The 18,266-nt window shown below is 36.7% G+C and overlaps 2 protein-coding genes across 5 annotated transcripts; one reads left to right on the forward strand and one right to left on the reverse strand.

The window, feature by feature from the left end:
• Positions 1-54: 54 nt before the first annotated feature.
• Positions 55-5,767, reverse strand: ddx49 (DEAD (Asp-Glu-Ala-Asp) box polypeptide 49). The gene is made up of 13 exons (XM_042766120.1): positions 5,511-5,767; positions 4,811-4,934; positions 4,623-4,708; positions 4,342-4,463; positions 4,075-4,262; positions 2,651-2,791; positions 1,538-1,613; positions 1,375-1,451; positions 1,166-1,263; positions 917-991; positions 661-749; positions 510-581; positions 55-291 (listed from the first exon to the last, which is right to left on the reverse strand). Exons 1-13 carry the CDS (start codon positions 5,623-5,625, stop codon positions 169-171), a joined length of 1,386 nt encoding a protein of 461 aa, XP_042622054.1. The 5' UTR covers positions 5,626-5,767; the 3' UTR covers positions 55-168.
• Positions 5,768-5,820: 53 nt separating this feature from the next.
• Positions 5,821-17,543, forward strand: LOC109063975 (kelch-like protein 26). Of its 4 annotated transcripts, none has more exons than XM_042766116.1 (5): positions 5,821-5,895; positions 5,990-6,122; positions 6,268-6,372; positions 10,242-10,427; positions 13,664-17,542. In XM_042766116.1, the coding sequence occupies exons 3-5, from the start codon at positions 6,323-6,325 to the stop codon at positions 15,243-15,245; spliced, it is 1,818 nt and encodes a 605-aa protein (XP_042622050.1). In that variant the 5' UTR covers positions 5,821-5,895; positions 5,990-6,122; positions 6,268-6,322; the 3' UTR covers positions 15,246-17,542. The 4 variants fall into 4 exon arrangements, with proteins under 4 accessions (XP_042622050.1, XP_042622051.1, XP_042622052.1 ...); XM_042766119.1 differs by adding an exon at positions 10,060-10,196 and having other exon boundaries at positions 5,833-6,122; positions 10,286-10,427; positions 13,664-17,543; XM_042766117.1 differs by having other exon boundaries at positions 5,832-6,122; positions 10,060-10,427.
• The last annotated feature ends 723 nt before the right edge of the window (positions 17,544-18,266 follow it).

Here is an 18,266-nt window from a genome sequence, read left to right on the forward strand (position 1 = left end):
TGATATTTACTGCAATAATATTGAATATCTGTTCATTTAGCACCACACTCAACGTCGCTCATAAAATGCAGTTTATTTTGGAATACTGATTACATATTATTTTATACATTGGATTATGGCACTTTTACGCTATATATACGCACATCTTAATGTTACAATATCAACACTTCAAGAATCCACTGCCATCGGTTTTGCACTGTGTTTTTTCGCCTCCTTTTTTCTATTCTGTTTCTTCTTTTGTCTTCTGATCTTCTCTTGTTCTTGTTTTCTTTTTTCTTCCAAATCTGGATCCTGTGATCGATATAAAAAAAGGTTAGGTCAAAATAATAAATAAATAAAGTAAAAATAATAATAATTCATTAAAATATATATTTAATAATTTATATATATATATATATATATATATATATATATATATATATATATATATATATATATATAGCACCTATAATCTTTTCTGATAGTGTAGTATAATGTTTAAAGAATGCATTTAGAATAAAACAACTCACTTTCCCATCCAGAATCATTTGCTTTCTTTTGTTTATCTTCTTTTTCTCGTCAAAATCAGTGGATTCCAGTCTCTATAACAGAATTACAAACTGTAAGATATTGCCAGCGTATAATATATAAAATATGTACATTGAAAAAGTAATCTCTCACAATTTCACACTGTCGTCTTGTTACATTGACTTGCGTGAGGGTCTTCAACACCTCTTTTTCTTCAACAGGAAACTCACTCAGCTTCGCCTCTAAACACACAAAGCAGCAATCAAACAAATGTACACTTACAGCAAGTCATTTCATACTCCAGTGAGCATTTCTGAGCATTCAAGGTGCTTTTATCGCAGTGCAGTATACGTTAAGATTTGAAAGTGCTCTCTTTTTAAGCCGAAAGCAGATTTAGTTGTGAACTTACGGATCTGTTCCTCAATGGCACTGATCAGATGGATGTCATACTGTGTCACTAGTGTGATTGCTACACCATTTCGGCCTGGACAAAACAAAAAGGACATTAGAAAACAGAGGGTCCAGTTTTGAATGTGGACTTGACAATATAGTATTCCAGCCTACTAAAAATCTAATAATGATATAGTAACGTTTCAATCGTTTCGATGAACGTAAACCTAACTCTCCAGATCTCACTGTTAAAGAGCTCTAAACTCACCGGCTCGAGCGGTTCGTCCCACTCTGTGGATGTAGATTTTTGGCAAACCGGGTGTGTTGTGATTAATAACAACTTGCACTGTAGGAATATCCAAACCCTTCAGAGAAGGCCAGAACAAACACACAAAAACACGAAAGTAGAGCAAATTAGAAAACAGCAAAGAGATGATGAGCGATTGTGAGATGTGTGGAGAAATATGTGCTCTGTACCTTGCAGCAACATCTGTGGCTATGAGAATTTTAAATACGTTAGACTTGAACTTTGCAAGGTTGGCAAAACGCTGTCTCTGAAAGCAGAAGAACATCAAATCCATTAGTACAGACATTAGGCGCTGAGTGAGTATCAGTTTCAGCTAGGTATCATGTCACTTACCTGCTTCATCATTGAGTGCAGGGAGATGGTTGGGAAATTGAATTCACGCAGCATCATTGTGAGTATCTGACAGTTCCTGGAACATTAATATACATTATACAATTATAATATCTGTAATAGATTTTTACGTTTTTATGTAAAAATGAGGTTGTTTGGATGATCTGGTGGTTTTTCTTAGCGCTCAAATCATAAAAGCAAAACCAAAAGCTTTGGTTTTATTCATGTCTCTGAGATTCAGTTTTATCCTTTAACCATCATAATGCATTTGGGTCTATTTTGACCCAAAAGAGATACATAAAAAAATTCTACAAACTGCATAGTATTTAATAAAGGGAACAAAATTTTGCAAGTGTTTTGAGATCCTCAAAAAACACAATTATTTTGTTTGTTTGTTTGACAATTATTATGTAAGAGAGATATAACCATTTTAAAAAAAGTTAAACTTTTTGTGTTTGGGCCATTTTGGACCGAGGTATGTATGGAGTACCATTAACTATTTACTGTAAAAAAAAAAAAAAAAAAAAAAAAAATCACTTTCATCACTTTTTTTCATATGAAAGTGAACATTTGTGCAAGTAAAAAAATAATGTTTTTTTTTTTTTTTTTTTAAGTTTCAGAGTAATATTTATGTTGTTTTGTCAGAAATAAATATGTAGGTTTCATAAATTTGGACTGTTTTTGAGCAATCATGAATTATAAAGACAAAGGAATTGAATTAAATTCCATTCATTCCAATGGGGTTAATACTTGTAATTCTCAGATTATATGTTCTTGAAAAATTCATACAATTATATATTCAGAGATAAGATTTCAATTATGACAGTTTTATAAAGCACAGATTCTTTAAGTCCAAACGGACCTGGTATGCAAAAAATCATATACAGATTTTGAATGCACCACGAGGGTTAAAGTAACTCTATGGGATTTGCCCTCCAGGTGAAAACGTTAAATCCAAGTGAACAAGCCGCCCAGTTTGAGGAATCATTAACGCCCACTGCACAAGCAGTTGGGTTATGTATGGGTTATGATGTAAATTTGAAGACTTATAGGGATTTGTCTTAATTAGAATTGATAAACCCTGTAATGTTTTTTTTCCTGAAACTGAAAACTTACTTGCACGTGTTGGTGAATATCATGATAGACCAATCATCGTGTTCATCCTGGAACTTTTGGATGAGATGGACCAGGTAAGCATCTTTGACTTTCTCAGGAGTGAGGATAAATCTCTGATCCAATTCTTCAACCGTCTGCACGCTGACAGAAAGAGAGAGAGCCATGTGACATAAAAATAATAGTAGGCTTTTGTTGAAACATGCTTTAATGTCTATGATAGGCCTCTTAAAATAATATATATATATATAAGGGCTGTCAAATGATTAATCACGATTAATCACATCCAAAATAAAAGTTTTGTTTACATAATATATGTGTGCATACTGTGTATATTTATTATGTATATATAAATACACACACATAAATTATATATTTAGAAAATATTTACATGTATATACATTTATATATGTATATTCTTATATTTTATATTATATATAAATATAATATATAAACATAACACATTTTTCTTAAATATATACATCCATTTGTTTGTATTTATATATACATAATACATATACACAGTATACACACATATTATGTAAACAAAACTTTTATTTTGGATGTGATTAATCGTGATTAATCATTTGACAGCCCTAATATATATATATATATATATGTGTGTGTATATTTTCACATACATACAGATATATACACCCACTACCATTCAAAGGTTTGAGGTCAGTGTTTAAAAAAATATATATACTAATACTTTTATACAGCAAGTATGCATTTATTTGATCAAAAGTAACAGTAAAAACTAAATATTTCTTTTTATAATAAATGCTGTTGTTTTTTTAAAACTCTACATCGATGTCTCCAATTGCACATTTAGTTGAATATCTGTCAACTATAATTGTGCAATGCATTACGTCACAGTGTGCAATAGGAATAAATCTAGTTTTGTACTAGTGATGTGTGCTATTTCTAATTTCATTAACATTTAAACAGAAATTTTGTAGCCCACTAGTCCACTAGTCTAACAAAGCCCCAGAAGACACTCATCTGTATGTGATCCATTAGAAATAGCTTTTGCCTGTTTACATCCAAGTTTATATTTACATAATTAAAGCAAGCTTAATTGTTATATACCAGTTTTATATTTCTGGCCCAAAAATCACATTTTCTGTCAAGGAAGCGAAGTTCTGCACTTTAAATTTTTTAACATATTCTTTTTTATTTATTTATTTATGAAGCACTACTAAAAAACCCAGGGATAACCACAGTGCTTTGAAAAATATTTAGCAGACCTAATATGTAGAGGCAACTCATTCCAGTCTCGGCCCATTACGCCAAAAGCTTGATTGCCTTTCTGATGATAGTTTGTCCTAGGCACTACCAGGCGTTTATCATTTTCTGAGCGGAAGGCTCTAGGGGGATTATGTGGTTTCAGGAGGTTTGTAATTTTCCTGACAAACGTGACTTACTCTGATTTGTGTTCCCAGAAGAAGGGCCTGTTCATGGCGATGCTCTGCAGCTGTTGCAGCGTGTCCGTGAGCGTGGCGCTGAACAGCAGTGTCTGACGTTTTGCAGGCACAGCACTGAGAATGACCTCTAGATCTTTAGTGAAATCTGTGCAGCCCTGCTCTAAGAGTCGGTCAGCTTCATCCAGGATCTGCAGAGAAACGCACAAAAATTCCATGAAAACTGGTTAAAAACACATGTTAAAAAAAAGGCGTATGTCAGAATCTTACTAGAAATTGGATTCTGTTCAGGCTAATTGTGTCAGAGCTTCGGATATGATCAGCAAGTCGTCCCGGTGTGGCCACAACAACATGTGGCTTTTTCGACAACTCCAAGCCCTGAGTGACCATGTCTAATGGAAGAAACAATACAAAAAAAATTAAGTGCGTCTCCTACTCAGTATGCATTCTATAAATTACAGTTTTCTATAAACATTTACCTCTGTTTTTGCTTTTATAAATAAATGAGCCCTGAACACTTAAACCAAGTAAAGCTTTGAAAGTTATCGTACCCATTCCTCCCACAATGATACAGTCCTTCAGGCCCATTGGCTTCCCTAATGCTCGGAACTGTTCTGCGATCTGGTAAGCAAGCTCCCTGGACAGAAAACAGACACAAACTTCATTTGTTTGAAACATCTACATGCAAATGAAGATTCAAATGTGGCTGTATAAATCATCATAAAGTAAAAAAATAAACCTTGTGGGTGTTAACACCAAGCAGAAAACTCCATAAGGGTCCTCAGACAACTTCTGCAGCACTGGAAGAACAAATGCTGCCGTTTTACCACTTCCCGTTTTTGCACAGCCCATGCAATCCCGACCTGTGTGAAAGACGGGGGAAACATGACCGGAAAAACATTTTCTTCTGATGAAAGACAACAGCATAATCATACTTTATTATTAAGATGTAATTTCACCAGCACATTTGTTGAAAGGGTCTAAAAAGAGAATTGCTGAAGCATTTTGCACAGAGGGTACTATAACTCAAAAGTGAAGACTGACTTGATTTCATGTAATATTTTTTTAAATGTGTAGAGGTCTATAAAATCCATCATAATATAGATGCATCTGGTACATATATATGTGACCCTGGACCACAAAACCAGTCTTAAGTGTAAATATTAAGAGGGTCCAGGGTCACATAAATTGATTGATTGAGGCACAATAGCCTCATTCTGAATAAATAACTCATCACTGATTTAAAAAAAAAAAAAAAACAAGTCAAACAGCTTCTTTAGGAGACGTGCAGTTTGTTTTATTATGCCATGGCCATGCTATCCAGCGAGTAAAATACATGTACTCACCCATCCGGAGTTCTATCTATGTAAAGCCTATTTATCTAATCTTTCACTCTATTAGTTTTACTGTTAATATTTAAAGCAGTTACAGATCTTTACCCTCTAATATGGCAGGGATGCATTTCTCCTGAACCGGGGTCGGTCGGCTGATTCCCATCTGCTTACACTGCTGGATCAACCACTCACACAGCCCGAGAGACTCAAAAGTGGCCATTTCCCACCAGGTCGTTTAAAAACGAAATATCCAAAACATAAATGAGTGGTTTAGCGTTGCTTTGAGCGCCGTTAAATGCCCTTTAAAAGTCGACAACAAGATTCCTCGTGCGAATCTGTGAAGGCCGGCCGCGTGAATTACACGTCATGTGATGACGCGCGGAAAAGAGAAAGACCACGCCCACTGACATATCAGTGGCGACCACGCCCCTTACGGTCAAGAAGAGCTGCGCGTTTTGGTTTTGACAGCGAAATAAGCGACTGAGGTTATGTATGATAACGCACCTAAACCGTCAGGCTACATAAAAACATCGTAAGATGAATGCATGTGTTTTATTCTGATTAGCTGTGTCATTTGGTGGCAGACGTAATGCGAGTGGTGTGCTCGTGAGCGCGCAGCAGCAACCGCGGGGTCGCGCAGAGGTTGTGAGGCGCGCGCAGGTAAACTGAACTCTGTCAGCAGCACCTGGACTGTCCTCGAGTACAGCTATTAATGAGGTAGAAATCATTACTTTTCATTCTAATGCTCTCGTTGTCTCGTAGCACTCCATGCATTTGAAACTGTAATGTATGATATGGGTTCTTTGGTTGTTTTTTGTTTTTTTTTTGTTAATGCTTTGTCTTGTATTTAATATTTTATTAGCGGTAATTTGGGCTACCACACACGATGACCGTCCTCACCCTCACCCTCGCTGAGCATGGCGGAGTCAGACGGTGTGGAACTCTGTCTGAATCGAGCTCAAAGCAGGTAGGGAAGCTTGTAGCATCAGATGTTGCATGCGAGAGGTTGTCCCATAATGCAGCAGGGTTAAGTGCTAATATTAGGAAAGGAAAAAAAAAAGTTTTATTCTGCAGTCTTTCTTTGTGCTATTATTATTAAAGGTTCACTCAATGATTTTTAATGTTTTATATTTAAAGTAATGAAAAGCGCTTTTAAAAATATTATTACAATGATTTACCTCAACTTTAGATGGAGGCTCAAGGTCATTTTTCTAGAAAATGTTGTTTTGTTCTGCATATAGAGGGTCTTGCCATCATGGGCACTACTAAGTTGGCATCCCATGACCAGCTGGGTAGCAATGCCATTTAATCTCTACCATATTGGTTATCAACAAATTAGAATTTATGTATTTATTTATTTATACAATTATTGATATCGCTTAATTTTGGATATGTAGATGTGCATACTTTTTCTTCCTGTGTTTTAGGAGGGTTTAGATTGCCTCCCAACACTCATTTAAAATTAATCTTTGAAAAAGCAATCATTTATTAACATTTAATGTAATAACCGTTATTCATACTTTACATCAGAATGTTGGGAATGTCAAAAATTCACATGCAGTATTCAAGATTACTGATATTCGTTACATGGCCAGATTCACTAACAGTGCAAACCCTCTTTTGGTGTTAAAAACTGCTGCCAGGATTTACTAAAGACGCACAGTGAAAAATTAGCAATGAAAAAGTGTGGACACAGTCATTTTTGCGACTGAACTCATTGCATTTGCATATGTAGGAGTTTCCCTTTTAGACCCAAAATGTACGGGAGGAGAGTATTTCAGTAAATAATGCCATGTTTACGGTAGTCAGTTTACTAGTATTTGCGCCATCATTGATTGCACCCAAAAAAAGTATGTCTTAACCCATTTTGATGACCCGCAGAATTTTCCACTCCCATCACCACTTTTATGGGATTACAGTCTCTAATTTGCCCTGTTAAATAATTCTGGCCCTTAATGTTTTATTTTTAGTTTATTTTGACAAATTATATAGAACTATTATATTATTTTAGGTCATAATATGATAACATATAGGCTGTAGCATAGTCTGCAGTGACATGTAGGCATCACAAAATTACTGTCGACTCATTTCATTTCATAGTTCAGAGTCTATTCTTTATTTTGGGAGACTATAACTTTATTTATCATGCACTTTTCAGATTGTTTACATTCACATACAGCTGGATTACGCATGAAAGGCAATAATCAAAATGGCATAATAGGGGCACTTTAACATGTCAATACAGGGCTCAACACTTACTTTTTTCCAAAGGAGCACATGTGCTCCTAAATTGAAACATTTAGGTATGCATAAAAACGTTAGAGGTTCAATGAGAATTGATGAAATAATGTGACATTACACTGTTTTTGAAATACACTGGGACTCTTTTGAAATTTGTATGCTGAGGGAGATAAAATAAGCACTCTCACAACCATCTACAATTTATTACAATATAAACACCATAAAGTAAACATTGCTTAGGATATACTGATGATTATTTTTGACAATCTATTGGCATAAATGCTCTGAACCTGTGAGCCCACTGTCTGCGCAACAGTACAGCACTTTGATTTTGAACATTGCTCACATTTATTTATTGATATCAACACCTTTTAAAGTTTAATAATCACACTAGACTGTATGGTGATTCCTGTTTTCCATTCCAAAATGTATTGTTTATTATTATTATTTGGCTATAAACGTACCATTATATGTGTATATATAACACTGCACTATCTAGGACCCCAAACATTAAAGTATATACAGTGCACAGCATAAATGAGTACACCTTCTCTAAAACGTAACAAATTCAGTAATTACTCTATACTTAAAAGTCATGTTATGGTTCTTTGAAGATATAATGTTCCAACAAGCCTACTTGATCAATTACCAAAGAAGACTGCCAAAATTATTTAGCAAAATAAGATTTTCTTATCAAAGTGATACAATTTTATGTTGCAAATATGAGTACACCCTCCTGAAAATTACTAAATAAAAAAAATAAATAAAAATAAATGTAGAGGTTTAAGGCTATTTTTTAGCAACAGGTAAGTATATTGAAACAAAACATTTAAAGAAAAGTAATTTCCTGGCAATTAAAAGTGTTGTAAACGTCTGATGCATATGAGACACAAAAGTGGAAACACTTCAGTAGTGTCAAAGTCGTCATCGGATTGGTTGAATTCTACAGGATTTTTCGGGAGACGTGTGTGTCGCGTTCCTTAACGTTCCGCCACGAAACAAAGATGCCGTGACACCAAACCCCCCTCACAAAAGAAGAATGCCGTAGTGTGACGACGAGTGCTTATCAGGATCAACTAAACACTGGAGTTTCAAAAGTATGTGAAATATTTAAAGTTTGTGGCATAGAATCTTTAAACTACGTCCGATAGTTTTACACACTGGTCTGTTATTGTGGCGACATTCCCACGCCCCGAAACGTGACGCTCAACGAAACAAACTGTGATTGGTTGTTTGACATGTCGGTCAAACGGCCTCATGGGCGGGCCTTGACCAATGAAAGCTGCCATGTCTGGCTACGTGAGACTACAACTAGAATTACCTACTGTAGCTAAAGCAAAATAAACTCATTTAACCTCTTCCAAGGCCCATATTTACAAAATATAGACTTCTGGGAATCCATACTCTGGTCTCAAGAGACCAAGTCAGTCATTTTGGATCCAAAAGCATCCAAAATGTTCTGGTGTTGCTAGAGGAGGAGTACAGTGAGAAGTGCTTGGTACCCACAGTGACGTTCAGTGGTAGTAAAGCTTTTATATAGGGATGAATGAGTGCTGAAAGTGTGAGGGAGTTGTGTTTTATCAATGCTGGCATGAATTCACACACTACTCTGTGATGTAATACAAAATCTTGAAACAGAAGATATTACCCTCTCCTCATTCCCTGCATTATTGGGCATTTTTTCAGCATGACCAGGAAGATATTCATTATCCCAAGGTGAAAGTCCTTCAGTGGACATGCATTTCACTCAATCTTAATGCTCTTGAGCAGCTATGGGGGATTATTTAGAGATGATCTGAGCAAAACTCCCCATTAAAGATCGGAGCATTTAAGGAGGTCGTCCAGGAGTTAAACAGGACAGATGTGAAAATGTGTCATGAATTTGTAAACTCAGTGCCAAGAAGGGTCAGAGCAGTATACTTTAAGTTCTGGAGGACACACTAAGTAATAGAATATTATACATTTTCTAAAATTAAATCTAGGGTGTACTCATTTCTGCATTCCTTCATTTAAACGAAATTGGCTAATTTACTTATCTTACAGAAAATATCGGCATGTATTTTGTTGTTTTTATTAAGTATATGTTTAATACGTTTCATTTTTGCCATCTTTCCATGAATTATATTAGTGATCATTAAGAAAACAATTTATTTATATTTATTCAGAGGAGGTTTACTCATTTATGTTGTGCACTGTATAGTCTTTCTCAAAAGAATGTGAGGGTTAGGATCAATGACAATACAGGTATTTAACTTTCTTTTGTTTAACGTTTGTTTAACATATGCACTGTCATCATAAGAACCATTTGACATTGGTAATTGTTTGGGTCACTTGTTACTTGGTATTTGTGAGGCTTATGGGTACTGTATTTAAAAAGGTTCTTTATCCATTCTATTGATTAATTTAAAAATAGGTGCCATTACAGGGATCATGTTGCTGCGCCAGTTTAGCAACCGAGACCTATTGGTGGAGCATCAGGATACAGCAGACTCATCAAGCTACTTGTGAATTTCTGTTGACTGTGTAGCCAGAGACAATGATCAGGGAGTGGTGAGAGATACAGTTCCTTGTAAACTGATCCTCTCTTTCTTCCAGCATGGCTAACAACAAGAACAGCACGCTCTGTTGTACTTTCTCAGCCCCCAGCCACAGCAACACTCTCCTGAGGGGACTGTCTGCGTTACGCAATCAAGGTCAGTTGCTGGATGTGGTTCTGGTCATTGACAACCAGCTCTTTGAGGTTCACAAAGTGGTTTTGGCCTCCTGCAGTGACTACTTCAGGTGAGACATTACACTGTTTTTTAGCACCAGCCAACTGAGATGTAAATGACGAGATTAATAAAATAAGTTACAAGGTTAATCCATGTTCTTAGACCAAATGAATATTGACTTGACTACTGTGTGTATAAACTAATAGGGATAGTTCGCCCAGAAATGAAAATTGTCATTTACTCACCCTCAAGTTGTTCCAAGCCTGTATGAATTTCTTTCTTCTGTTGAATAAAAAAAGAAGATAAAAGCTTAACCACTAGTGAGTTGGTTCCACGAAAAATTAAAGATATATTTCACTGAAAATGTTGGATGAAAGTTCTGTCTTCATTACTATAGGATGGAATATGCTACTGGATTTTACATTGATTTACAATCTGGACGAGTTGCCGAAAGTCAGAGCCAGTCTGCATATTAGACTTGACAGATTTCGTAGGAAATGGCGTAGTGTATGATGGTCACAGACTCCAATTTATTAGCTTCAGTCTATAATTCTATCTGGTCGGAGGAGATCAAAAATTTTTGATAAAGCAACAAGCCCCGTGAAGCCATGGTTTACAGTGAATTTTGTAGAGTTAAAGGGCATTGTTACCTTAACTCACTGTAAACCACAGCTTAACAGGGCTTATTGCTTTTATAAAATAGTTACCACACAATACATATATTAAACGCTAAATTGATTTATTAATATGTTACTTTTTATTATGTTAAATCATTAAATGCCATCCTTCAGGCATTTAAAAAAAAATAGTAAAAAAATAGTCCCTGACAGTGTCAGTAAACAATACTGTTCATAACCCCGGTTCTCTGAAACATAGAGTGGGGAGATCCACATATGGGAAGGGCATACATGCCAGACCTCTGCAGAAGCATCCAATTGCACCAAGTCTGGCTTGACAGACATGAGTGCATGTCCAATGGCAAGTAAGGGACTGCCCCTTAATCTAGCGCATAAAACCCCTGCTCGCGCTACCAGAAAGCAGGATAAACTTGGTGGATCTCTCCACTCAATGTTTCAGAGAACTGGGGTTCTCGAACAGTAACCTATTGTTCTCTTTCATCATGTCATGTTTGAGATCCACCTATGGGAGATATGTACAGCTTCCAGTTGTCCAGTAGACTCAGAGTGAGGCCCTGTACACCATATACACACACACACACATATATAAATTTATAATATGGTGTCGGGAGGGTATAAATGACCTGCTTAATGACATGAATAAGCTGAGCTGGATAACCCAGGCTTAAAAGGTGTAGAGGGTCTAAGAGCACAAGGCTACGAAGAGCCCATACCTAAAACAGAGTGAGCTACCGGGGTATGGATAACATCAAGCCAATAGTGTCTGACAAATGTATGTGGAGAGGCCCAGCTTGCTGCGGAACAAATGTCCTGCAGGGAAACCCCTTTAAACAGAGCCCACCAGGCTGCCATGCTCCTAGTGGAGTGTGCTCTGAGTCTCTCTCTATTAGATTGATGGGGGGCCTGATCACTCCACCTGAAAGGGATGGTCCTGTTGATGTAAACCCGCAGGTCATGAACAGGACAAAAAGCATTTAGCCTCTGATCCTCCACAGAGGAGAATGGGGGAGGGTGAAAAGCAGAAAGCTCAAGTACCTCACAAGTGAATGCTAGGAAGCATTTTAGCATAAAGGCCTGGTTAGGCCAGAGAAAAACCTTATCTTCACTGAGAGAGAATTTAGTGTATGAGGGATGAACAGAGAGTACATGCAAATCACTGACAAGTTTGGCCGATGCCAAGGCCAGGAGCAGAGCTGTTTTTAAAGACAGGAGGTCTTGTATATCTCCCAGGGGCTCAAAAGACTGTTGAGACGAGGCCTCCAGCACCACGGAGAGGTCCCATTCTGGAACTCCTCTTCTAGTGACTGAAAGGAAACGGTGGGCACCCTTCATAAATCTATGAATAAGGAGATGTTGCCCCACCGTAGTGCCCAACATGACATGCAGCGATAGCCAATAAGTAGATTTTAGTAGTGGAAAACGATTTTCCACCATCAATAAGGTCTTACAAAAATAAATAAATAAATAAATGACTGAGCACTGATTTGATATCAGCTAGTGCCCTTCGCACCACTCCTCAAACCCACACCACTTGCAATCATAAAGAGAGTGTGTAGAAGAGCCTCTAGCATTCTGAATGGTAGCAACAAGCCAGCTATCTGGGCACGTCTATTAAGCCAGACTTGGTGCAATTGGATGCTTCTGCAGAGGTCAGGCACTTTTTTGCAATCACAAAAGTACATTAATTGCATGTGCTTTAAAGCCTTGCCAGTTAAACAGTTCATCCGTGTGCTGATCTGACATGCGCTTTTTCTGAGCATGTACACCTGAAGCACACACACACTAAAAAGCCTGTCAAATAGTGCCTGATTACTGTACTAAGTTATCTTTCGTGTCTGATTGCGCTATTACCTTCAAAAACACACAAGGTTTACATATGAACAAAGTTGGTTATGTCTAATGTGAAAGTAAAAACAAAGTAAATAACAAAGATAAAATAATGACAAAGATTTTTACCTTCGCCCACTTTGGCCTAAATATCTGCAATTGTTTTTTATTTTATATTTTGTTACCTTTGTTTTTAAAATAGGGAAATTAGTTTGGCTGTGCTGTTCAGACAATTTGCAAAATAGTAAAACCAAATGACAAAGAATCGTGATAAAATCATGATTTTCCTGAAAAAAAAAAAAACATTTATATGATATTTTTGCCGTATCGCCCACCCCTAACTCTAAACGTCTACTTCAGGAGAATTTAAGTAACAGATTAGGTAATGGTGTGAGGTTTGTCCTTTTTTTGTAACTTTGGTAAATGATGGTCTGTTCTGCCATCCTCTCTGTTGTTTCTTAGTGATTTTTATGTACCTTGGCTATGGCAGTTAACAGTTTTACCATTCCATCAGCACCTGTTGCTTATTTGTTAAGTCCCTATTTGTTAACATCTCAGGAAATGTATTACCCATTAAAAACAAGAAGCACTCAATCGGCCAGAGATTGTATGTACAAATGGAAGTTTGTAGTTTTGTTTTGGTTCAAGGTTTAGAACTCTTTATTAAAATAGAAAATGAATGGGGAAAATATTTCCAGAACCAAAGCTGCTAAAAATACAAAATTAAAAAAGTGAGCGGTCACAGTTGCACTATAAGTTTTATTTTAAAATTATAGAGATCCCCTCTTTTTGCCACACATTTGAATAAAGGTATAAAATTTTGTCTTCTTAATCCATACAGAGCCATGTTTACTGGAGGAATGAAGGAGTCAAACCAGAACACCATAGAGCTAAAAGGTCTTTCAGCCAGAGGACTGAAGCACATTATTGATTTTGCCTACAGTTCTGAAATCACTCTGGACTTGGACTGCATTCAGGATGTTCTTGGTGCAGCCGTCTTCCTGCAGATGGTGCCTGTGGTGGAGCTTTGTGAGGAGTTCCTGAAATCAGCCATGAGTGTTGAAACTTGTCTAAACATCGGCCAGATGGCCACCACTTTCAGCCTCTCATCCCTTAAGCAGTCGGTCGATGCATTCACATTCCGTCACTTCCTGCAAATAGCTCAGGAGGACGACTTCCTTCACATTCCAAAGGAACGACTGGTTTTCTTTCTTCAGAGCAACAAGTTGAAGAACTGTAGTGAGATCGACTTGTTCCACGCGGCAATCCGCTGGCTTCAACATGATGCATCCAGACGAGCTGCAGCCAGTGAAGTGCTCTGTCACGTCCGCTTCCCGCTAATGCAGTCGTATGAACTTGTGGACTGTGTCCAAACTGTCGACATCATGGTGGAGGATGTGCAGTGTCGACACTTTCTTCTAGAGGCCTTTAATTATCAAATCCTTCCATTCCGACAGCACGAAATGCAATCACCGCGAACTTCCATTCGCTCAGACGTCACGTCACTAATTACTTTCGGTGGAACACCCTACACCGACAACGATCGGACAGTCAGCACCAAAGTTTACTCTCTGCCCGACATCACAGTGCGACAGTTCAAAGAGTTGACCGAAATGGAGATGGGATGCAGCCATGCATGTGTGTCGGTTCTTGACAATTTTGTGTACATCGTGGGTGGGCAGCACTTACAGTATCGCAGTGGAGAGGGCGCAGTTGATATCTGCTTCCGCTACGACCCCCATCTGAACCAGTGGCTTCGAATCCAACCCATGCAGGAAAGCCGCATTCAGTTTCAGCTCAATGTACTGCATGGACGACTTTACGCTACTGGGGGGCGCAACAGGTCTGGCAGCTTGTCCTCTGTAGAGTGCTATTGTCCCAGGAAAAATGAATGGACTTATGTGGATTCCCTGAAGAGGAGAATCTGGGGTCATGCCGGAGCGACGTGCAGAGAGAAACTCTACGTCTCTGGAGGTTATGGGGTGTCTATAGAGGATAAGAAAACTCTCTATTGCTATGATCCAGCCTTGGATCAGTGGGACTTCAAGTGTCCCATGAACGAGCCAAGAGTCCTGCATGCTATGATCAGTGTAAACAACCGTATTTATGCACTTGGTGGCAGAATGGACCATGTTGACCGCTGCTTTGATGTTCTAGCTGTAGAGTATTACGTTCCAGAGACCGATCAATGGACAACAGTCAGTCCGATGCGTGCTGGTCAGTCAGAGGCTGGCTGCTGCCTGCTGGATAAAAAGATCTATATAGTTGGAGGATTCAACTGGCACCTCAATAACGTCACAAGTATTGTGCAAGTTTATAACACAGAGACAGATGAGTGGGAAAGAGATCTTCATTTTCCAGAATCTTTTGCAGGAATAGCTTGTACCCCTATCGTACTTCCCCAGACAACTACCCAGCGCTAAGCACATACTGTCTTACATTTGCTGTTTTAGGATTAAGGTTTAGTGTGCACCAGTAAGCAGTAGTAAAAGTAATGGTATAATTGGCTGTCTCTCATTGAAAAGGGACTGTTATGTCTTCAGTTTTGAAGTATGCATGATTGAAGGCCTGAACACATCTGTGTGAGGGAATATGAAAGCACACTCTCTACTGAGCTTTTTGAGAATGTGAAGCATCTTTCTGTACACTTCTTAAGCAGTAATGTAGTCTTTGGCCCTTCATGTAGATTGCATTGTTTCATACTAATGAGAGTTTCATTCAAGTCCCTGTGGGATTAGCATTGATGACAGATTTGAATGGACCAGCAGCGCTGGGGCAATGTCATCACATATTCATCTTTGTGAATATCTTACATGTATTCACAATACATCCTAAACTGCAAGTTTACAGAGACTGATGAATGTGAAAGAGATCTTCATTTTCCAGAATCTTTTGCGGATGTAGCTTGTATCATACTTCCACAAAAAATCACCGAATGCTAAGCACATACTGTCTTACATTTGCTGTTTTTTGCTTAGGTTTTTGAGAATGTGAGGCATCTTTCTACACACTTGTCAAGCAGCAATGTTGTCTAGATTGTCCCGTTTCATAGTAATAAGGGATTCATACAAGTGCCTGTGGGTTTTGCGTTGATGACAGACTTGAATGGGCCAGCAACACATGACTTCATGAAGGATTTATGGCCTGTTCTCACTGGTATGGCTAAATTACATGAAAACAAAAACTATTTACAAGAGATTTTTACAACTAAACTTTATCCAAATTTCTGTCATTTTCTGAAATTTTGGATATAGGAATGAATTGGTTGGGAAAAAATTGTCTCTGGAAAAGTGTTGGCAGAACTTTGAATTATGATATTTTTAATTTGGTCTGCTAGCTACAATTTGGACAACATTGTCCTCTTTGCCAGCACTTCCTGAAGAGCGTCTAGGTTGAAAATATTGAACCTGTTTTCCTAATTAGCATGTTGTAACTGTAAAGCAGTAAAGCTGGCTCTGGATCTTCTTATAGATTCATATAAAATGATATATATCTTGCACTTTTTCATGCGAATCCATGTTTGTTTTGTGATAATTTGTACAAAACAATATACACCACCTGCAACTTAGCAGTGGAGGTAAAAAATATTGTTATTTTTTTTTTCCTTTTTGGAAAGACATTACTATCATTGCATATACAGTTATATTTACCAGTGTTTTTAACCTATATACAGTTTTGAATTTTTTTCAAACTAAGCAAGCACATTTCGTATGCACTTTAATATTCAACATGGTGAATCAGTGATTTAAAAACTAAACAAATAAAAGGTGCATTGTGTTCTCTGAACATGTAATCTACGCAGTATATACAGTATTATACAGATTTTTTGTAATGATATTGTGTTTGCATGTTTTTCTATCAGAATATGAATGTCAAAAACACTACATTCTAGAAACTACCTAAGGTGCTTTTTGTGCATTTATTTGATTATTACGTGTGTTAATGGATTTTTTTAGATTCTTTAAGGTGTTAGAAACATTAGTTTTTTTACAACAACACAATCACATTTGGTGTATGTATATAGATGTGTAATTTACCATGATTACAGCAGTAAATGACTGTCACCATTAACTAAGGGTTCATTTACATGCTGATGTAAGATGGAAACATAAATCTGGACAGTATCTGGTACTGAGCAAGTCAGCTGGGTCTTATGAACAAATGGCCTTCAGTCTAGTACTTCTGTCACAGATCAGCCTTAATCAGTCTGTTTAAAGCACTTAAAGAGCTGTTTGATTCTGTGTAAACGTAACCATTTCCTTAAGTTTGGGATTTCAACACAAGCTTTAACAACTCTTTTTATTTTTATTTTTTTTTGCCAATTTTTGATTTCAATAAAATTCTTTGTTTACGTGCATTTATGAATGTCTGAAATTTATAGCATGTGGTTATATATTTAAAAAAATTCAATCGTTTTTTGACAAATCCCGTTCAAATTTTTGATGTAGAAATTTGTAAAAAAAAAAAAATATTGTGTGGTATAGTTAATAACACTTAATGTTTTTGTATTTGTAGCACTTTTTGCAATTATTTACACATTTGTCTTCCATTTGTGAAATTACATTTGTGTTCTTATCCATCTGCTATGTTTTGTCTGTTGCAATGTGATCGAAATAAAAATACACACAAATATGTTCTCATTTTTTCATTGATGTACTATTACAAAAATGATGTTTCCCTTGCAGCATGAGATTATGACGGACTCATCTTTACTGCAGTTTAAAATTTGTGGGATTTACAAACAAAACAAAAAATCTTTTTTTTTGTGATCTTTGCCTGACATTTACAATAACCATGTACCTTTTGTATATAAATGTATAAACTGTCTTATGATTTTTTTTTCTGAGCCCATTGGCAGATATTTTTTCTTTTAATCATAAACTCACTTTGAAATCACTTCATTTTGATCAGCCTCACAGAAAACAAGTATTCATTCAGCTTCTCAAGTAAACGTATCTTTATTTACACTAACAAACAAGACAGAAATATATACTGATGAAGAACATCACATTTTTGTGGCGTTATCTGAATATATATATATATATATATACACACACACACACACACACACACACACACACACACACACACACACATACAGTATAGTGTACACACACACACACACAGAGAGAGAGTTGCTAATGCACATTGTGTTCCTTTGATTCTCTTTGCTCGGTCTTTAAAAGGTCATTAGACCCGTAAGCTCAACCTAGCATTTGCGTTGAAAAAATAACCCAGAATTTTGAGTGTACAAAAGTGTTATCGCCCAGTGATAGATTTTGATAGTGTATGAACAAATAAAAAAAGACTGATGAATAATGAAATGTGAATAAAGAATCTATATGTAGGCTATTTTTTTAATGAAGAATATTAAAACTCAATATAAATGTTAAGTTTAGTAAAAAAAAATAATCATAAAGTTTAGTTAAAAATGTTTAAGATTT

Source organism: Cyprinus carpio, chromosome A11 (genome assembly GCF_018340385.1).
Source record: "Cyprinus carpio isolate SPL01 chromosome A11, ASM1834038v1, whole genome shotgun sequence".
Lineage (NCBI taxonomy): Eukaryota > Metazoa > Chordata > Actinopteri > Cypriniformes > Cyprinidae > Cyprinus > Cyprinus carpio.